Source organism: Micropterus dolomieu, linkage group LG21 (assembly GCF_021292245.1).
Source record: "Micropterus dolomieu isolate WLL.071019.BEF.003 ecotype Adirondacks linkage group LG21, ASM2129224v1, whole genome shotgun sequence".
NCBI classification, from domain to species: Eukaryota; Metazoa; Chordata; class Actinopteri; order Centrarchiformes; family Centrarchidae; genus Micropterus; species Micropterus dolomieu.
Window position 1 is genome coordinate 35,296,947 of NC_060170.1, and position 16,491 is coordinate 35,313,437.

The 16,491-nt window shown below is 42.8% G+C and overlaps 2 protein-coding genes across 3 annotated transcripts in view; one reads left to right on the forward strand and one right to left on the reverse strand.

The window, feature by feature from the left end:
• The window catches only part of ddx31 (DEAD (Asp-Glu-Ala-Asp) box polypeptide 31), a 13,338-nt gene extending 8,697 nt beyond the window's left edge, over positions 1–4,641 (forward strand). For both annotated transcript variants that reach the window (XM_046034785.1, XM_046034786.1), the window contains exons 18-21: positions 852–936; positions 2,240–2,351; positions 2,436–2,706; positions 3,968–4,641. In XM_046034785.1, the coding sequence (XP_045890741.1) occupies positions 852–936; positions 2,240–2,351; positions 2,436–2,706; positions 3,968–4,094 (595 nt within the window). In that variant the 3' untranslated portion in view covers positions 4,095–4,641. The remainder of the gene's footprint in view (positions 1–851; positions 937–2,239; positions 2,352–2,435; positions 2,707–3,967) is intronic.
• Positions 4,642–5,812: 1,171 nt separating this feature from the next.
• Positions 5,813–11,477, reverse strand: barhl1a (BarH-like homeobox 1a). Its single transcript, XM_046034849.1, has 3 exons — positions 11,014–11,477; positions 8,089–8,278; positions 5,813–6,669 (listed from the first exon to the last, which is right to left on the reverse strand). The coding sequence occupies exons 1-3, from the start codon at positions 11,372–11,374 to the stop codon at positions 6,465–6,467; spliced, it is 756 nt and encodes a 251-aa protein (XP_045890805.1). The 5' UTR covers positions 11,375–11,477; the 3' UTR covers positions 5,813–6,464.
• Between the last annotated feature and the right edge of the window lie 5,014 nt (positions 11,478–16,491).

Consider the following 16,491-nt stretch of genomic DNA (forward strand, 5'->3'; position numbering starts at 1 on the left):
ACTGTACCATTGACGGTACTACTGACTGTACCATTGACGGTACCACTGACTGTACCACTGACTGTACTACTGCTGGTACCACTGCTGGTACCACTGACTGTACCACTGACTGTACCATTGACGGTACTACTGACTGTACCATTGACGGTACTACTGACTGTACCATTGACGGTACCACTGACTGTACCACTGACTGTACTACTGCTGGTACCACTGCTGGTACCACTGACTGTACCACTGACTGTACCATTGACTGTACTACTGACTGTACCATTGACGGTACTACTGACTGTACCATTGACGGTACCACTGACTGTACCACTGACTGTACTACTGCTGGTACCACTGCTGGTACCACTGACTGTACCACTGACTGTACCATTGACTGTACTACTGACTGTACCATTGACGGTACTACTGACTGTACCATTGACGGTACCACTGACTGTACCACTGACTGTACTACTGCTGGTACCACTGCTGGTACCAGCAGTGGTACTACTGCTGGTACCACTGACGGTACCAGCAGTAGTACCACTGCTGGTACCACTGACGGTACCATTGACGGTACCACTGACTGTACCACTGACTGTACTACTGCTGGTACCACTGCTGGTACCACTGACTGTACCACTGACTGTACCATTGACTGTACTACTGACTGTACCATTGACGGTACTACTGACTGTACCATTGACGGTACCACTGACTGTACCACTGACTGTACTACTGCTGGTACCACTGACGGTACCACTGACTGTACCACTGACTGTACCACTGCTGGTACCACTGACGGTACCACTGACGGTACTACTGGTGTTGACCGTGGTCCGGCTCTTGTTGTGTTTCAGCCTATCAGAGATGAAGCTGCTGGACATCCTGTCCAGTCTCATGATGGACGACACCTACAAGGGGCGGGGCAAATACCACAGCAAGGTGAGACCCTTATCCACCCGGTCTTTTGTGGAACTATGAGAGTTTTCAGGGTTCTTGTTGCGGCTGTGAGGTTTCTTCAGGGTCTCTGGTTAATTTGACGCTTCCAGCTGCCTTTCAGGGGGTTCTGGGGTTTTGATGGACTCCCTGTAGTCTGTTAAGCTGCTCAAGGGATGTTTAAGGTGATTCGGGGGTTGTTCTAGGTGGTTCTTTAGAGGGGGTCCAGACTTTCTTATATGTACTTAAGGATCCAGGTCCACTGCTGGACTTGATGCTCAAATATGATTCATTGCCCAGATATTCATTTTTTGATTGACAGTTCACATTTTTATGAGTCGTATTAACTCTGATCTGACGTCCAGACTCAGATTTACAACAACGCAAACTCAGCTGCCATCAAAAAGAACATAAGTAGACGGAGGCAGCTCTGCTGTCTGAGGGCCGACGCGATCCTGTTTGAAGGTTTAACAGGGGTTTGGTTGAAGTTCCAGTTTAGGTGTGTTCAGGGAGCTGCTGTTTGGGGGGTTTTAGGGGGTGCCACTGGTGTTGGAGTGGAGTTCTGGGCTCTCTGAGTGGGTCCGAGATATTTAAACATGTTTTACAGAAACCTACTGAAACGCTCGTCTGATCAGCAGCAGGAGGTGTAGGGCGGGAAAAAGTCTGCTCCTGAAGCAGAACCACTGGAGCTCCTGTTGAACTAGATCACGTCACGATGGATGATGAGAACGGAAAGCGGCTCTTCACGGTGCCGTCCTGTGAAGCCCGAAACCAACGGGAGGCAGACAGACGTTAGCGGAGTCGGCCATCTGAACACATCAGCTAATATATTTACACAGTTAAATCCCTCAAATGAAGACTTTATTTCCTGCATGTTTATACATTTAAATCAAACCAGCAAATCACATTATGGTGGAATTGCTAATAACAGATGTTTGCAAAGTGAGGAGGACACGCCGGCTGACGTTTCAGTTTGTAGGAGGGAGCTGCTGAGGCCAGTTTTGATGTAGAGTTGAATGGGGGTGACGCTCCAGGGGGCACAGGCAGGGAATCACAGTGGTTACGTGGGCTGAGGGGGAATTAGGATCTGAGGAAGCCACACAGTGAGCCTTTCCCAAACTAGACCCTCGCCACTTCCACTTCTGGGCGGAGTCACCCTCCGGCCCCTGATAATGGAAGTTGGTCCGGTCCTGCAGGTGTCGCTGGGTGCTCGCCGCACCTGAAGGATGGTTTACTGTGTTTGTGCCTGAAGCTTGGATCTGTAGTTGGTGGTGACTAACGGACCCTTTGGATCCCTGTTCTGTGCCAGAGTTCGTCCAAAGCTCTGGAGCAGGAGACCCGGGAGCGAGCGACGGTCCTGCAGACGGAGTTTGAGAACTCGGTCCACTCGGACGCTCAGTCCATTCGGGCCGCCAAGAAAGGTACGTCACGTGTCCCGTCTCTGTTTGTTAGCAAAGTCCCTGTTGGTTGACATGTTCCCTGTGATGTCACTGTGATGTCATCAGCGCTGCAGTCCTTCCTGCGGGCGTACACCACCTACCCCGCCCACCTCAAACACATCTTCCACATCCGCTCGCTCCACCTGGGACACACCGCCAAGAGCTTCGGCCTCAGAGACGCTCCGCAGGGCCTGAGCGCCGCCGCGGGCCCCTCGGGCTCCGGGGCCAAGAGCCACAACAAGTCCAAGAACCAGAACCAGGCCAGGAGTCCGGTCAAGAACCAGAAAAGGGCACCAAGCGGCGGGGCTGCAGGACACGGCAGACCTGGACAGAAGAGGTAAGACTGATGGAGATCTTTAAAGGGGCCTGGGTGGGTCCAGGAACCCGGGGCCCGTCCAGGAACCCGGTCTGTGATAGACAGCTGTGAGTCTGAGAGTTCTCTCTGCCTTCAGATCAGCTTTACGCTCCGGCTTCCTGATCAGAGCAGAGGAAGTTACTGCTGCTGCTTCACAGTAAAAGCTTTCCTCTGGCCAAGCGGAGGGATGCTTTTATTATGAAGAGCTAACAGGAAGTGTAGTGTGTTTGTCGCTGAGCAGGTGAGCTCAGTCGTTCCTGCAGAGATGTGTTAAAGATTCATGTTTCCATCAGCTTTCCATTCAACACACACTCTGCTGTGTGTGTGTGACACGTCTCTGTCTGCGCTCATTAACACACACCCTGCTGAGACGACTGACACCAGCACACACACATTAAACACACACTCCTGCACATCATTAAAGCCGTCACACGTCATGTTTACTGTGTGTGTGTTCGTTAACAGCTGCTCCTCACAGCGGGCGTGTCTGGACATGGACACACACACACACACACACACACACACACACACACACACACACACACACACACACACACACACACACACACGCACACTGTTAGTGGTCAGTAGAGACATAATTACAGGTGTGTGCGTGTCCCACAATCCTTTGGGTGCTGGTCAGTAGTGTAATGGTGCGTTCAGGTGATCCTCTGGTTAAATATATTCTGTCATGGGACGGTCAGATTTGTCCGTGCTCTTGGAGCCCATTGGTTCCTCCTGAAGACATGAATCTTTAGACTCAGTCATTTCCTCAAACAGCTGCTCGCTGTAAAGACAAACAGGAGCCATCTGTTGGGGACTACTTTCAGCGGCGGATGAATCTACATGTGGAGCTGTAGCGCCACTTGAATTAAAAACATCTTCCTGCTGCTGAAGTCGTCCAATCAGATCAGTGATCTCCTGAATGTGACCATCATACAGGTGAATGTTCTGCCTCTAAATACTACACTACCCATGAGCCTCTGCTGCTGTTGCTGTGGAGAAGGCTGCTCAGTTGGATCAGAAAGAGCTTTATTGCCACATAACATTTTACATGTACGAGGAATTTGACGAGACAAAGACATAAACACACAGCTGACATAAAGAAATGTAAAAATATGTAAGTAGTGAAATGCACCCTGGGAGTCGTAGTTGACTTTGTGTCAAAGAAGCTGAGAGGTTCTGTTTCGTGTTGACGTGTTCCTGCAGGAACCTGAAGTAACCGCCCACTTCTCCTCCTCAGGTTCTCTCCCGGTCAGAGGGAGGTCAGTCTGTTCCGCTCCGAGTTCTCCAGCGGGCTGGAGGGAAGAGACGCCAAGAAGAAGAAGAAGAAGAAGAAGACGACAGCGTCAGGAGAGGAGGAGGAGTGAGGAGCAGCAGCTGGAGTGCCCGTGAGCAAAGTGCTGACGTTTCCCAGGGTGGACGTCTGCAATCAGACAGAACGCGAGCTGAATGTTCGAGATAAAGTCGACGTGATGAGACACAAATTCAGACCAGAAACTGACCTGAAGTCTGAGTGAAGTGGAAATAATCCAGCTAAGCTCTCGTGGTGTCGCTTCTCTTGCTGTCTGAAGTTACGTTTGAGGGCTGACAGTCAGAATCCTTTATGAGACATCACGTCTTTAAAACGTCCTTCGGTCTGGGTCGAATGTAGCGATGCTGCCCTCTGATTGGTCCACATCTACTTACACTTACAGTTTTACTTCTGATTGGCTTTAAAAATGAAGCTGCGGGAAGTTTAGTGTTGAAACTCGTCATGTTGCTGCTTAAACATGTTTGTTCAGATTCAGAATAATGTGATCAGGATGTTTGTGCTGACTTGTACGATATTTAAACATGTATTTCTACAGCCGGAGGTCTTTGATACAAATATTTATTTTTCTTTGCTGGAAAATAAAATTGTATTTTTACTCTGAAGGAGCTCACGTTGACGGCGTCTTCACTCGACGTATCAGGATGCTTCTGTCTACGGTAATACTGCAGTAATACTGCAGTAGCTGAAACACATCAGAGTCCAGTGTTTAGTTCCCCCTCCTATGGGACACTGAAATCCAGCTTCTCTAAATGTGACAGTCGGATCAGACGTCCGTCCCCTGTGGATTCAGAACTGAAGACGATCCGCAGGTTCGTAGCAGGAGACCGAGACGCCGTGATAAACCTGAACACAAAGAGACGTCATTTCAGCTCTGAAGTCGCATCTTGCAGCAGAGAATCTTCATCCGTACGAGCGTTCGGTTTCACCGTGCTGTGCGCTGGGTTTCAGACTATATGTGTTTATATTTCAGAACCAGCAGGTCCTCATATCTGTGAGAGCTGGAGAAGGCCACACAGTAACACAACTTCAACATAACGTGCTCCACTGGACCCTCCGTAGAATATTTCCATTTGAAAGAACGGTGCAGCCAAAACATAAAAAAATAAACAGGTAAATAAATAAATAAAGCTAAAAATAGTAATATAAAACTGAGGGGAGCATTAAGAGTTGAGCTTTTAGCCTGTTTCCAGTGTTTCTGTTAAAGCACTCACCGCACTTAAGGAAATGTTGTGGTCATTCTGATGTGTAATCGCTGCCTTTTAACAGCATTAATATTTCAGCCACTGTTGAATATTTCAGCAGCTAATCGCTCCGTAAATATGTCTGATTCTCAATTCACTGTTCAGCCGTCTGGTCGGACAAAAAGACGGCCAGACGGCTGAAACACTCGAAAGAAAATGAACCACCAACAGATCTGACAAGTTCATTTATTCATCAGTCAAAGCCTCCAGTCGTTCTCTGGTGTCTTTTTTTTTTTTTTCTCAGAGAGACAAAGACTCCAAACCCCACAAGACCTAGACCGGCACAAGATGAGTCCACGTTCAAACACCCATTCAGACGAAACAAGTCTTTGCCAAAAACCCCCGTTACACCGAGACAAGTGCCGTACGAGTCAAATCAGACCTTCAAGAAACCCAAAGGAGACCAGACTCGGGTTTTGCCGCTCTCTGCTGGACTGGCACCCTTCAGTTTTTCCACACTTTGGTTCATCAGAAACTTATTAGAACTGAAAATTTAGCATCAGGATGAACAAATAAGAACAGAGAAGAAACATTACTAATAACTTGTACATTTATTGAAAATTTCAAAATCTGAAATGTAGCTACAGACGTATTGAAAACTCCACAGTTTGTCAGAGCCGTGTCGTGGTCTGACTGCTCGAGCTGCTTTCACAGATCTCAGGTAGTCACTTGGTGAGTCCAGTGTTATTACTGATGGAAATGTTATTTTTGGACAGTGTTGTATTGCTCAGAAACCACCTCTGGGTTTGGAACCTCTGACCGCAGCTCCCTCTGAATGTTTTTGTCCAACAAAAACGTGTCCGCTTCTTCATTTTAAAGGACTGGATGTTCTGCTCCACACGAAGCAGATATAAAATGTGTTACTTCTGTTTGTAGTAGTCATTCGTGTTGTCATGTGACATTACATCTTCTCAACCAATCACGATCCACATCCCTGCATCCGGCCTCTGAAAGTCCCTGAACTTGGATTTAGTATCGCCCCCCCTGAGCAGAACCCGTCTCCAAAGTGGACGTACAAAAGAGAAGTTTAATTAAGTTCCTGTGTGGGAAAGCGTCGAATAAACATCTTTACGCTGCTACTACTGAAAAGTAGAGAATATCTTTTTGTCTCCAAATATTAACGAGCTGCTGTTCTGTGTTCCTGTACGTCGCGCTGTTGGAACCAGGCCTCCCAGGTGCTGGTGTCAGCGGGGATGGGGTTCTGTGTGGGTCAGGATGCGGGGCAGCAGTGGCTGGACGGGGTGGTGGTGATGGGGGGCGTGGCTTTGGTACAGGTATAGGTCCAGTGTGGGCGGGGCAGGAGGGTACAGGTAATGTGCGGGCAGGAACATCCTGCCGGCTTCAGCCAGCAGCTCCAACCCAACAGCCGACTGACGCTTCCACTTTGTTCTGAGACAGGAAACACAAACAGTCTTTATTTTCACAGTGAGATAAACATGAGAAAACACACTGCTGAGCTCCTGAAGATCCATTTGACATGTTTGCACAAGTTATCTTATTTGTACAAATTACCATAGAATGTAATGTTCTCATCACGCAAGTTACAATCTTATCTAAGTTATTTATGAAAGTTTATTTCATAAACAAACTATAATGTGTGAATTATTAGCCACACAAAATAAGAATAATTACAAATTATTTGCATCTTACTTATTAAAATTCCCAAATACAATGTTTCCTCTGAAAAAAACAAAAATCTTAGTTATGGACATCAGACCCAAATAATCCATTACGAAGCTTATTGATGTTTGTTTGACCTCCAGCCAATCACAGTGCAGGATTCTTGTGCGCATGAAACAATAAAAATAAATCAATAAATAAGAAATCAGTGCCGTATGCCCCGTCTCCTCTCGCTGACAGTGCACTAAAAGCTCCAGATTTGTTTCTATATTAATTATTGATCCTGAATTACAGCACACACTGCTGAATTATTGATCGCCCCATGTTCATTATTAATCGAGAGATGTCTCACATGTGTCCGTCTACAGTGATACTGAACTCAGACAGAGGCTGACAAATAACCATTTTAGAACAGGAAATATAGAATATTTGTATTTTTTGTTCTGTTATTAAATTGGTGTTCTTTAATATTACTATACTGTATTTTTTCATAATATTGTACTTTTCATTATTATTTTTTTCAAGTTGCAAGTTATTTTTTACCTTTCGAAATCATTCATGTACTGATGAAGATTGTTTAGTGTAATCAAAATTTAAAAACAGCAACTGAATGGACTTTGAGGTGAGATTGTTTTGTTGACTGTGTTTCTTTAATAATGTATCTCTGTTCTGGTATGTTTTCTATGATACGACCACAAAGACAAAAAATGACCACAAAGAAACACTAAACAACTACAGAGAGACAAATAACTACAGAGATATTAAACAACCACAGAAACACACAAATGACTAAAAAACACATAAAATTACCTTAAAGAGACATAAATACTCGAAAGAAACACTGAACAACTACAAAGAGACAATAAATACCTGCAGAGAAATTAAATGACCACAAAGGGATGCAAAATGAGCACAAAGAAACAAACAATGACAGCAAACCAAATAAAATGACCACAAAGAAACACTAAACAACTACAAAGAGATGCAAACTGTAAACCAACCACAGAGGGAAAAAACTACTTCAAAGAGACATCAAATGCCCACAAACCACATTATCTCAAAGAGATGCAAAACAGCTACAAAGAGATTTGCAAATTTTTCCTTTTCAGTCGCTGGTGTTTGGGGCCTTTTACATGTCTGTGCCCAGGGGCCCGTGGGCTCTTCACCTGTGCTTCCATGATACCGTACCTCCTGTTCTGGTACCAGGTCTTGACCTGGGTGTCGCTGAGCTGCAGCGAGGCAGCCAGCTCCATGCGGTCCTGGACACTCAGGTACTTCTGCTTCTGGAAGCTTCTCTCCAGCCTCGACAGCTGCTGGTCGCTGAACGCCGTCCGGGCTTTGCGGGGTTTCTTCAGACGGCCCGCCGCGGGGTCCGGGGCTGAGTGATTGACAGGTAGAAATGACATCAGACCCGTCAGGTGATTGATCAGAGTATTCATGAAATTACAGTCACCGTGTCTCTGTTTAGCTTTGAGAAATCTGCATTTCGAGCAGACTGCCTCCCCGGGGCCACAGACCTTGGGTGGCTTAACCCAGACCTAGGCTGCACCCGAAAAGTCAAAAACATCTCCTTTCCTCGACCTCGATGGAAAACGTCATGAGGTGAAGGAAAGATGTGAAGGAGAATCCGTCAGGACTCAGGAAAAGAGGACGGGGGGTCTAAGAGAATCCAGCTGCTCTTTTCTAGACCACGTAATTATGCGACTGCGGATTTTACTGCCGTGATGAAACTACAATGTTCTGAAGATGGACTACAAAAAGCAACTGTTGTTGTAACGCAGGGTGGAATATATTACTTCATACCCAAGACAGCAGAAAGGCAGATCAGTTCCTACCAGGCACTAAATAATGGTGAGATGTTCACACCACCCAGAGGCCTGTTCATCAACATGAAGCCCAACGGTCTGTGAACACAGCGTCTCCCACAGAATGACAGCGTGACTGTGCAGAGAGACAATATATGCGCTGAGTCATCAAATAGGCTACGATTTTAACCATTTTAAATAGTAACACAATCAGTAATAAATCAGTGTGTGGGAAACGCCTCCTGTAGAGGTCGTCCAGCTGGATCTTTGCCTTTATTAAGGCGATTCCTTTCCTCATCTTTTAGAGAACTCAAACAGCTCTTATCACGGCCGCCACAGAAACACGTCCGGGTCACTTCACTCAGTCAGAACCTTCCTGAGCAAAAAAAGACTTTTCGGACGCAGCTTTAGTTTCAGGTCCTACAGAGACCCTGAAAGGCAAGTTTATTTGTAAAGCACATTTCAACAACAAGGTCATTCAAAGTGCTTTACATGAAACTAAATATAAAAAAGTTTAAAAGCAACATAAAATATAATAACAGTTACAGTGTTACAATCAGGGTTAAAAGAGTTAAATGGAAAATAATAAAAATATAAAAACAAAGAAAAAGAAAACAGGACAGTATCTTCCAGTAAATCTTAAATATTTAATTAAAAGCAGCGGTAAAAAGAAAAGTCTTCAGTCTTAATTTAGAAGAACTGACTGTTTCTATCTGGGAGTTTGTTCCAGATATACGGAGCATAATAACTGAACGCTGCTTCTCCTTGTTTAGTTTTGGCTCTGGGGACAGAAAGCAAACCTGATCCCAGACGACCTGAGAGGTCTGGATGGTTCGTAACGAAGCAGAAGATCAGAAATGTATTTTGGCCCTAAACCATTTAGTGCTTTATAAACTAACAGCAGGATTTTGAAGTCAATTCTTTGACAGACAGGAAGCCAATGTAAAGACCTCAGAACTGGAGTGATGTGATCCACCTTTTTGGTCCTAGTGAGGACTCGAGCAGCAGCGTTCTGAATCAGCTGCAGCTGTCAGATGGATTTCTTAGGGAGCCTGTAAGGACACCAGTACAGTAGTCGAGTCGACTGAAGCTAAATGCATGGATAAGCTTTTCCAGGTCCTGCTGAGACGTAAGTCCTAGACATAAGATAGTAGGCTGGTTTCATTTGTGTTTTTTGTACTAAAAGTAGGAGAAGAGGCTGAACGCGTCTCAGCAGCCGCTCAGTTTGTGTTTAAGGTGGAAGAGTTGAGGAGATTTGACAGATGAAGACCGTGAAGATATTTTAATGTGATTTCATTCATAAAAGCAGCAACGTTTCCCTCTGAGGTCAGAGGTCACGCTGCAGACTCACATTCAGCATGTGTTTGAGCTCACAGGGTTTCTTTATAACCAGCTTCTGTTAAGCGCAGATGTTAAACCAGTGATGTGACGACGAGCCCAGCAGGTGTTTCCTGCAGGTTTCTGAAGGTCTGGTGCTGATCATAGAAATATTACTTATAATGATCGTACGGCTGAAAGTTTTTGTGTTTGTGACGTCAGAATAATTTCAGAGCAATCTGACAAAGTGACTCTAATCTAAAAAGACATTTCCTCATTAATAATTAATGACAAACTCAACATTGTCCTTAATTGGCCTCCTTATTCAAACCATCAAAGGCAGCAGCAGAATGCATAAAAACACATGATTTATTTTTATTAATAAATCACTGTGAAGGCTTTAAAAAGAAAAAGACAAGCTGCCGAAACAAAACCTGAGCTGATTTTATGGATTAAATAAAAATAAAATCAACTTTATTTTTCTTCTGATCTCTGATTAAATGTGTAGTAGCCTAATAAAAATTTAGATAAAAGCCTCTGATATGATAAAGTTATTATATAGTAAAGTGAAAATTTCACCGTTTATTATTTTTAATAATAAAATATAATCATAATCAAATGAAACCTTTTGGCCTATTATTAAATTATTTGTAAGTAAAATCTTTTAATTGAAAATAAGTTTCAAAACAAGCAAAGATGAAATGATGAATATCTGTTTTATTCTGTCAGCTCTCATAACATCAGTATTAGTTATTACGGCTTCAGACTCTGCTGGTTTGATAAATGATTTAAAACTCTGAACCAGTTGAAACAAGTTTTAGTTCAGTTTGAGAAGATATTTTTATTTTGTTCTGCTTTAAAAAGTATTCAGTAAGAATAAATGTAGGATACAACTATTAAATGAGTCTTTTTATCAGAAATATGTCATTAAAAGGATCAAATGACTTCACTGAAAAGTAAAAAGGTGAATTATTATGATTAAAGTTTTTACCTCTGGACTCGGTGTCTGAAGAGGAGCTGCTGGGACTTTTAGCCTGATAGTCTTCTTCCGGCTCGGCTTCTAGCTCGGGCTGTCCCGGGTCAGAGTAGCGCCGACAGTCCGCCAAGATATCCCGGATCAGAAAAGAGGAGCTGACGGTGCGGGGCTGGAGCTGCTGCAGGTGACCGGGCAGCAGAGCGGACTCCAGCCGGGGAGCACGCTCTCCGCGCGGGGAAGGAGGCGCCGAGCAGCCGCTGCCGCTCCCCGGGCTGAGCTCCGGAGGGTGTGCCCGGGAGAGGAGCGCGCCGGGCGGACTGAGGGAGAGCAGAGAGTCGATGCGGAACCTGGAGGAGCCGGAGGCAGAAACCTCCATCTCCGTCCGGACTCTGGTGAATTTGTTCAGCAGGAACAGCAGGACACAAAGTATGGGAAAACTTCACATATTAGTGACGTCATTTCCTCCTTTACAATCCAGTCACTGTAAAAAAAAATATATATATATTAAAAAAGTAGGCTACAAACTGTTTAACTGCCGAGTGATGATGCTGGATCAATAAGAGAAGGGATCGATCAGCAGCTGATTTCAGCACCATGGAGAGAGCCGGGGGGGGGGGGGGGGGGGGGGGGGGGGGGGGGGGGGGGGGGGGGGGCACTAATACAGACAGGCGCAGTGAACATGTTCACTCCCACCACAGAGCCAAAGACTTTTTTAATCCAACTCACTGTCATAGCAGCCAGACAGTAAAGTTACAAGAGAACAGAAATAAGTACATAAGCTAATATTTAAACATCCACTGAAGTTTATTAAAGTGCTTTTTTTGTCTTTGAACTCAGCAGATGATAGTGAGACATTTCTTGCAGTGATCTCCATCATCTCATCTCTCTGTACTGAAGCTCCCAGTAAACACACACCTGCACAGGTGAGTGTGGACGGTCACATGGTGTTACTCATTTCTTTATGATCTCTGAAGGCTCCTGCTACACACGCTTCATATATTCAGATTATTTGGTCAGTTATGAGGATATTTCACAGCAAAAAGTGTAAAAAAAAATACTTAAAGTACAAAAGTTCTTATGACAAGCAAATTCCTTAATTATTAAATTATTCAATGTGATAATGAAATAAGCTAAAAGCAACAAAACAAAATAAGCAAATTCCTTAATTATTAAATTATTCAATGTGATAATGAAATAAGCTAAAAGCAACAAAACAAAATAAGCAAATTCCTTAATTATTAAATTATTCAATGTGATAATGAAATAAGCTAAAAGCAACAAAACAAAATAAGCAAATTCCTTAATTATTAAATTATTCAATGTGATAATGAAATAAGCTAAAAGCAACAAAACAAAATAAGCAAATTCCTTAATTATTAAATTATTCAATGTGATAATGAAATAAGCTAAAAGCAACAAAACAAAATAAGCAAATTCCTTAATTATTAAATTATTCAATGTGATAATGAAATAAGCTAAAAGCAACAAAACAAAATAAGCAAATTCCTTAATTATTAAATTATTCAATGTGATAATGAAATAAGCTAAAAGCAACAAAACAAAATAAGCAAATTCCTTAATTATTAAATTATTCAATGTGATAATGAAATAAGCTAAAAGCAACAAAACAAAATAAGCAAATTCCTTAATTATTAAATTATTCAATGTGATAATGAAATAAGCTAAAAGCAACAAAACAAAATAAGCAAATTCCTTAATTATTAAATTATTCAATGTGATAATGAAATAAGCTAAAAGCAACAAAACAAAATAAGCAAATTCCTTAATTATTAAATTATTCAATGTGATAATGAAATAAGCTAAAAGCAACAAAACAAAATAAGCAAATTCCTTAATTATTAAATTATTCAATGTGATAATGAAATAAGCTAAAAGCAACAAAACAAAATAAGCAAATTCCTTAATTATTAAATTATTCAATGTGATAATGAAATAAGCTAAAAGCAACAAAACAAAATAAGCAAATTCCTTAATTATTAAATTATTCAATGTGATAATGAAATAAGCTAAAAGCAACAAAACAAAATAAGCAAATTCCTTAAAGGTTCAGAGTTTAATATTCTGAGGATCTACAGACAGAAATGCAACATAAGAAGTATAACCATGTTTTCAGTGGTGTGTAAAGACCTTACATAATGAACCTTTATGTTTTTATTACCTTAGAATGAGACATTTATATCTCCATAACCGCGGGCACCCCCTTCCACGGACGCCGCCACGTTGCATCATCATGTTTCTACAGTAGCTGAAATCGGACAAACAGGCTACAGAGCGCGTTTCGTCATCACGTTCTTCTTGTTCTACTTCTGGTAGAATTCAGGCAGTGCAGACTCTCATCACCGTGTTTAATACGTACGTTAGAAGAAGAAGAAGTAGAAGTAATAATATACCGCAGAGGACTGCAAGTAACTTCAGCCTGCAAATCAGCCACCCAAACCAGCAGTGGAGGGAGGCTTCAGCAGGATGTAGTGTGGGGGAGGATTAAGTCAGCGCTCCACGAGTAAACAGCAGGCGCTCTGTTGAGACCATGGCAACGGCTTCTGTGCGCTACACAGCTGCAGCATATTTAACTTAAATTAAAATGATAACTTTACCTGATAGGCCTGCATTTAGTTTTGCGGGGACTCTCTGCCGTGTGAATTCCCTCCTGTTGATTCCTGATAAATATTTAGATTCTGGAAACAGCGAGGATCAGTCTCTCTGATCCAAAGATTTGTGCTGCGCAGCACGTACAAAAAGTTCAAGACGGCTCAACAGTTTCACGGGAACGCACCCAGTACACCTTGTGCTCGAGCACTTCACCTCACTGTAACAGAGACACTTGCTGCTGAACACAGACTGTTTCTGCTGCTCCCTGATAAAAGAAAAATGTTTCTGCTGATACCTGTTCAGAAAAATCCCAAGAAAACTGGACTCTGATGGTAACATGTTTGAACAAGCTAGATAAAGGTAACGCCCTGGCGGTGGCAAACATCTTTGGTTTAATATTTGATTTGATTACATTAATGTTTAAGCTGAGATTTAACAGAAATATTTATTGCTACTGTGTAAAGGGAATAATGCTGGCACTATTTCTTAATAAATACACCTACTGGCCACCCTCTGCTGTCTCAGAAGAGACACCTTTTGTCCTGTGTCAGCCACCGTAGCTGTCCTACGCTCGTTGAAAGGTTAGGGGGCAGTGGTAGACTGGACAGATGGCTGCAATTCACAACCCTCAGCACTAGATGCCACTAAATCTTACACACTGAACCTTTACATATTCAAGCAAAATTATTATGAAATACACAAAATGAATTTTTGTAACGCACTGGGATCCCTGTAGCGTCATAGATCAACGCAGTGGGGGAAGCCCCGTAGTGCCAGTTTGTGACAGTAAAGGCGGGTATATGATATTTAACAGAAAAGACTGAGTTAGAACACAGTTGGGGTGAAAGGAGGGCCAGAACCTTTGAATCAGGAGATTTGTGTTCGTGTCCCGTGTGAAACAAAAAGTCGATATTAGGCTAAATGTTTTTATATATAAGGCTATTTCTTTTCAGGTTGCATCTCAACTGTGGCGACTATGATTGTCGAAGTGAGCACTACATTACAGACACTCAACATTCTCCAGTTTCTAGAATAAGTACGTCAGCATCCAGGAAGCATTTTGTTTGGGGCTGATCTGAAGCAGCTGGTTACTTGAGCGATCTCAGAAAATACCCAAAATATGTTTATCAAGGGTTTTTTCCTCGAGGCTCCGGCCAGGGTGCGACTTCCTCTCCCTCGTCCTACTATGAGTTGTGTTGCCGGTGGAACTCTCTGGCTGGATGAAGTCTGAGCTCCTGATTTTACACATAATCCATGTGACAGGCAGCAGGAGGCTCTCCGCTGTGCGACTTTCTAAATTCTTCCATCTCACAAAGAAAATAAAGGTCAGGTCGAAACACTGAGAGGCTGAACGAAAATTACCCGAACATTTTAATCGGTGTATGATTCGTTAATATACAGCCCGCTGATTAAACTAATGACAGTTCATGTTTGCTGTGTACCATTGGATGTACTGACAACTATCACAAATTCATTTGAGAGATCTTAAAAACCAGAGGATTTTCAGGAAAGCGTTCCCGTTGGTAGCGAAGCAGCCTTCAGTACTGCAGCTATATTGTCCTGTAACTAAAAACCCACTTATGTTGATGTTCAAGCTCATCTTAATTACATTTAATCAGGCACTGCCGTCGCCCAAGTGTATCTGCTACCGGTTTATCAAGTGTAACACAAATTTTTCTCCAAACTGAACCAAATTAGTGTCTCCAGCCCTCGATGCCTCCAGACCTACAGATCCAGCAGCAGGAGGCTCTGTGACACGTTTCTTCTCTGGTCTCAGGATTCACTTGTTCACGTGTCACCAAATGTGATTTACACATCAAGTGTTGAGAAACCAGATTCAGAGGATCTGTGCCGACGCTTCACTTCTATTTTAATTTAATATATAACAGGACTCAACATTGTGCCAGAAGGACTTCCAGATCCTCCTGGGTCGGCGTGTTTGGACCCTGATACTTAGTTTTAATATGAAACTCTATATTTGTGAGGACTTTTTAAAGCTTGCCGTCTTCAGTAGGTACCAATGGGCTTGGAGCTGAGAGCCACAGACAGGAAGTCTGAAAAGACTGACACGCTTTCTTTTTGCTCTTTTCATGTTGAGAGTAATGAAAATAGAGTTTCTAATGTAATCTAATAAGTTCAAGTTCAATCTTTATTGTCCCATCAGGGGAAATTTTATTTGCATTAGGGTTAAAACAAACATACATAAACAAAGCTAAGAAGACCCCCGCTGTTAAATACAACCTCTTTTGTTCGTCTAAAAGTAATTCAGTTCAATTCAATTCAATTTTATTTATATAGCGCCAAATCACAACAACAGTTATCTCACTGCGCTTTTCATAAAAGAGCAGGTCTAGACCGTACTCTGTGATGTTATTTACAGAAGCCCAACAGTTCCCACCAAGAGCAGCACTAGGCGACAGAGGCAAGGAAAAGGAGGTGCTTGGGCCCCAGAACAATAACTTCAGTTTTATCTGAGTTTAACATTAGAAAATTACAGGTCATCCAGGTTTTAACATCCTGAAGGCACATTTGAAGTTTAGCTAACTGATGAGTTTCATCTGGTTTGATCGATAGATATAACTGAGTATCATCTGCATAACAATGAAAGCTTATGGAATGTTTCCTGATAATATTGCCTAAAGGAAGCATATATAAAGTGAAGAGGATTGGTCCAAGGACAGATCCTTGAGGAACTCCATGACTAACTTTGGCGTGCATGGAGGACTCATTGTTAACATGTACAAACTGAAATCGATCTGATAAATAGGACTTAAACCAGCTTAGAGCGGTTCCTTTAATGCCAATGAAATATTCCAGTCTCTGCAATAGGATCTGATGGTCAATGGTATCAAATGCAGCACTAAGATCTAATAAAACCAGTAC

Bases quoted from the DNA above. Each gene is read 5' to 3' on its own strand.
- barhl1a (XM_046034849.1), bottom strand. From the start codon at position 11,374: ATGGAGGTTTCTGCCTCCGGCTCCTCCAGGTTCCGCATCGACTCTCTG. The intron at 8,279-11,013 runs GTAAAAACTTTA...TCAATCACTCAG, and splicing joins TTCAGACACCGAGTCCAGAG to CCCCGGACCCCGCGGCGGGC. The intron at 6,670-8,088 runs GTACGGTATCAT...TTCCTGTCTCAG, and splicing joins ACCTGGTACCAGAACAGGAG to AACAAAGTGGAAGCGTCAGT.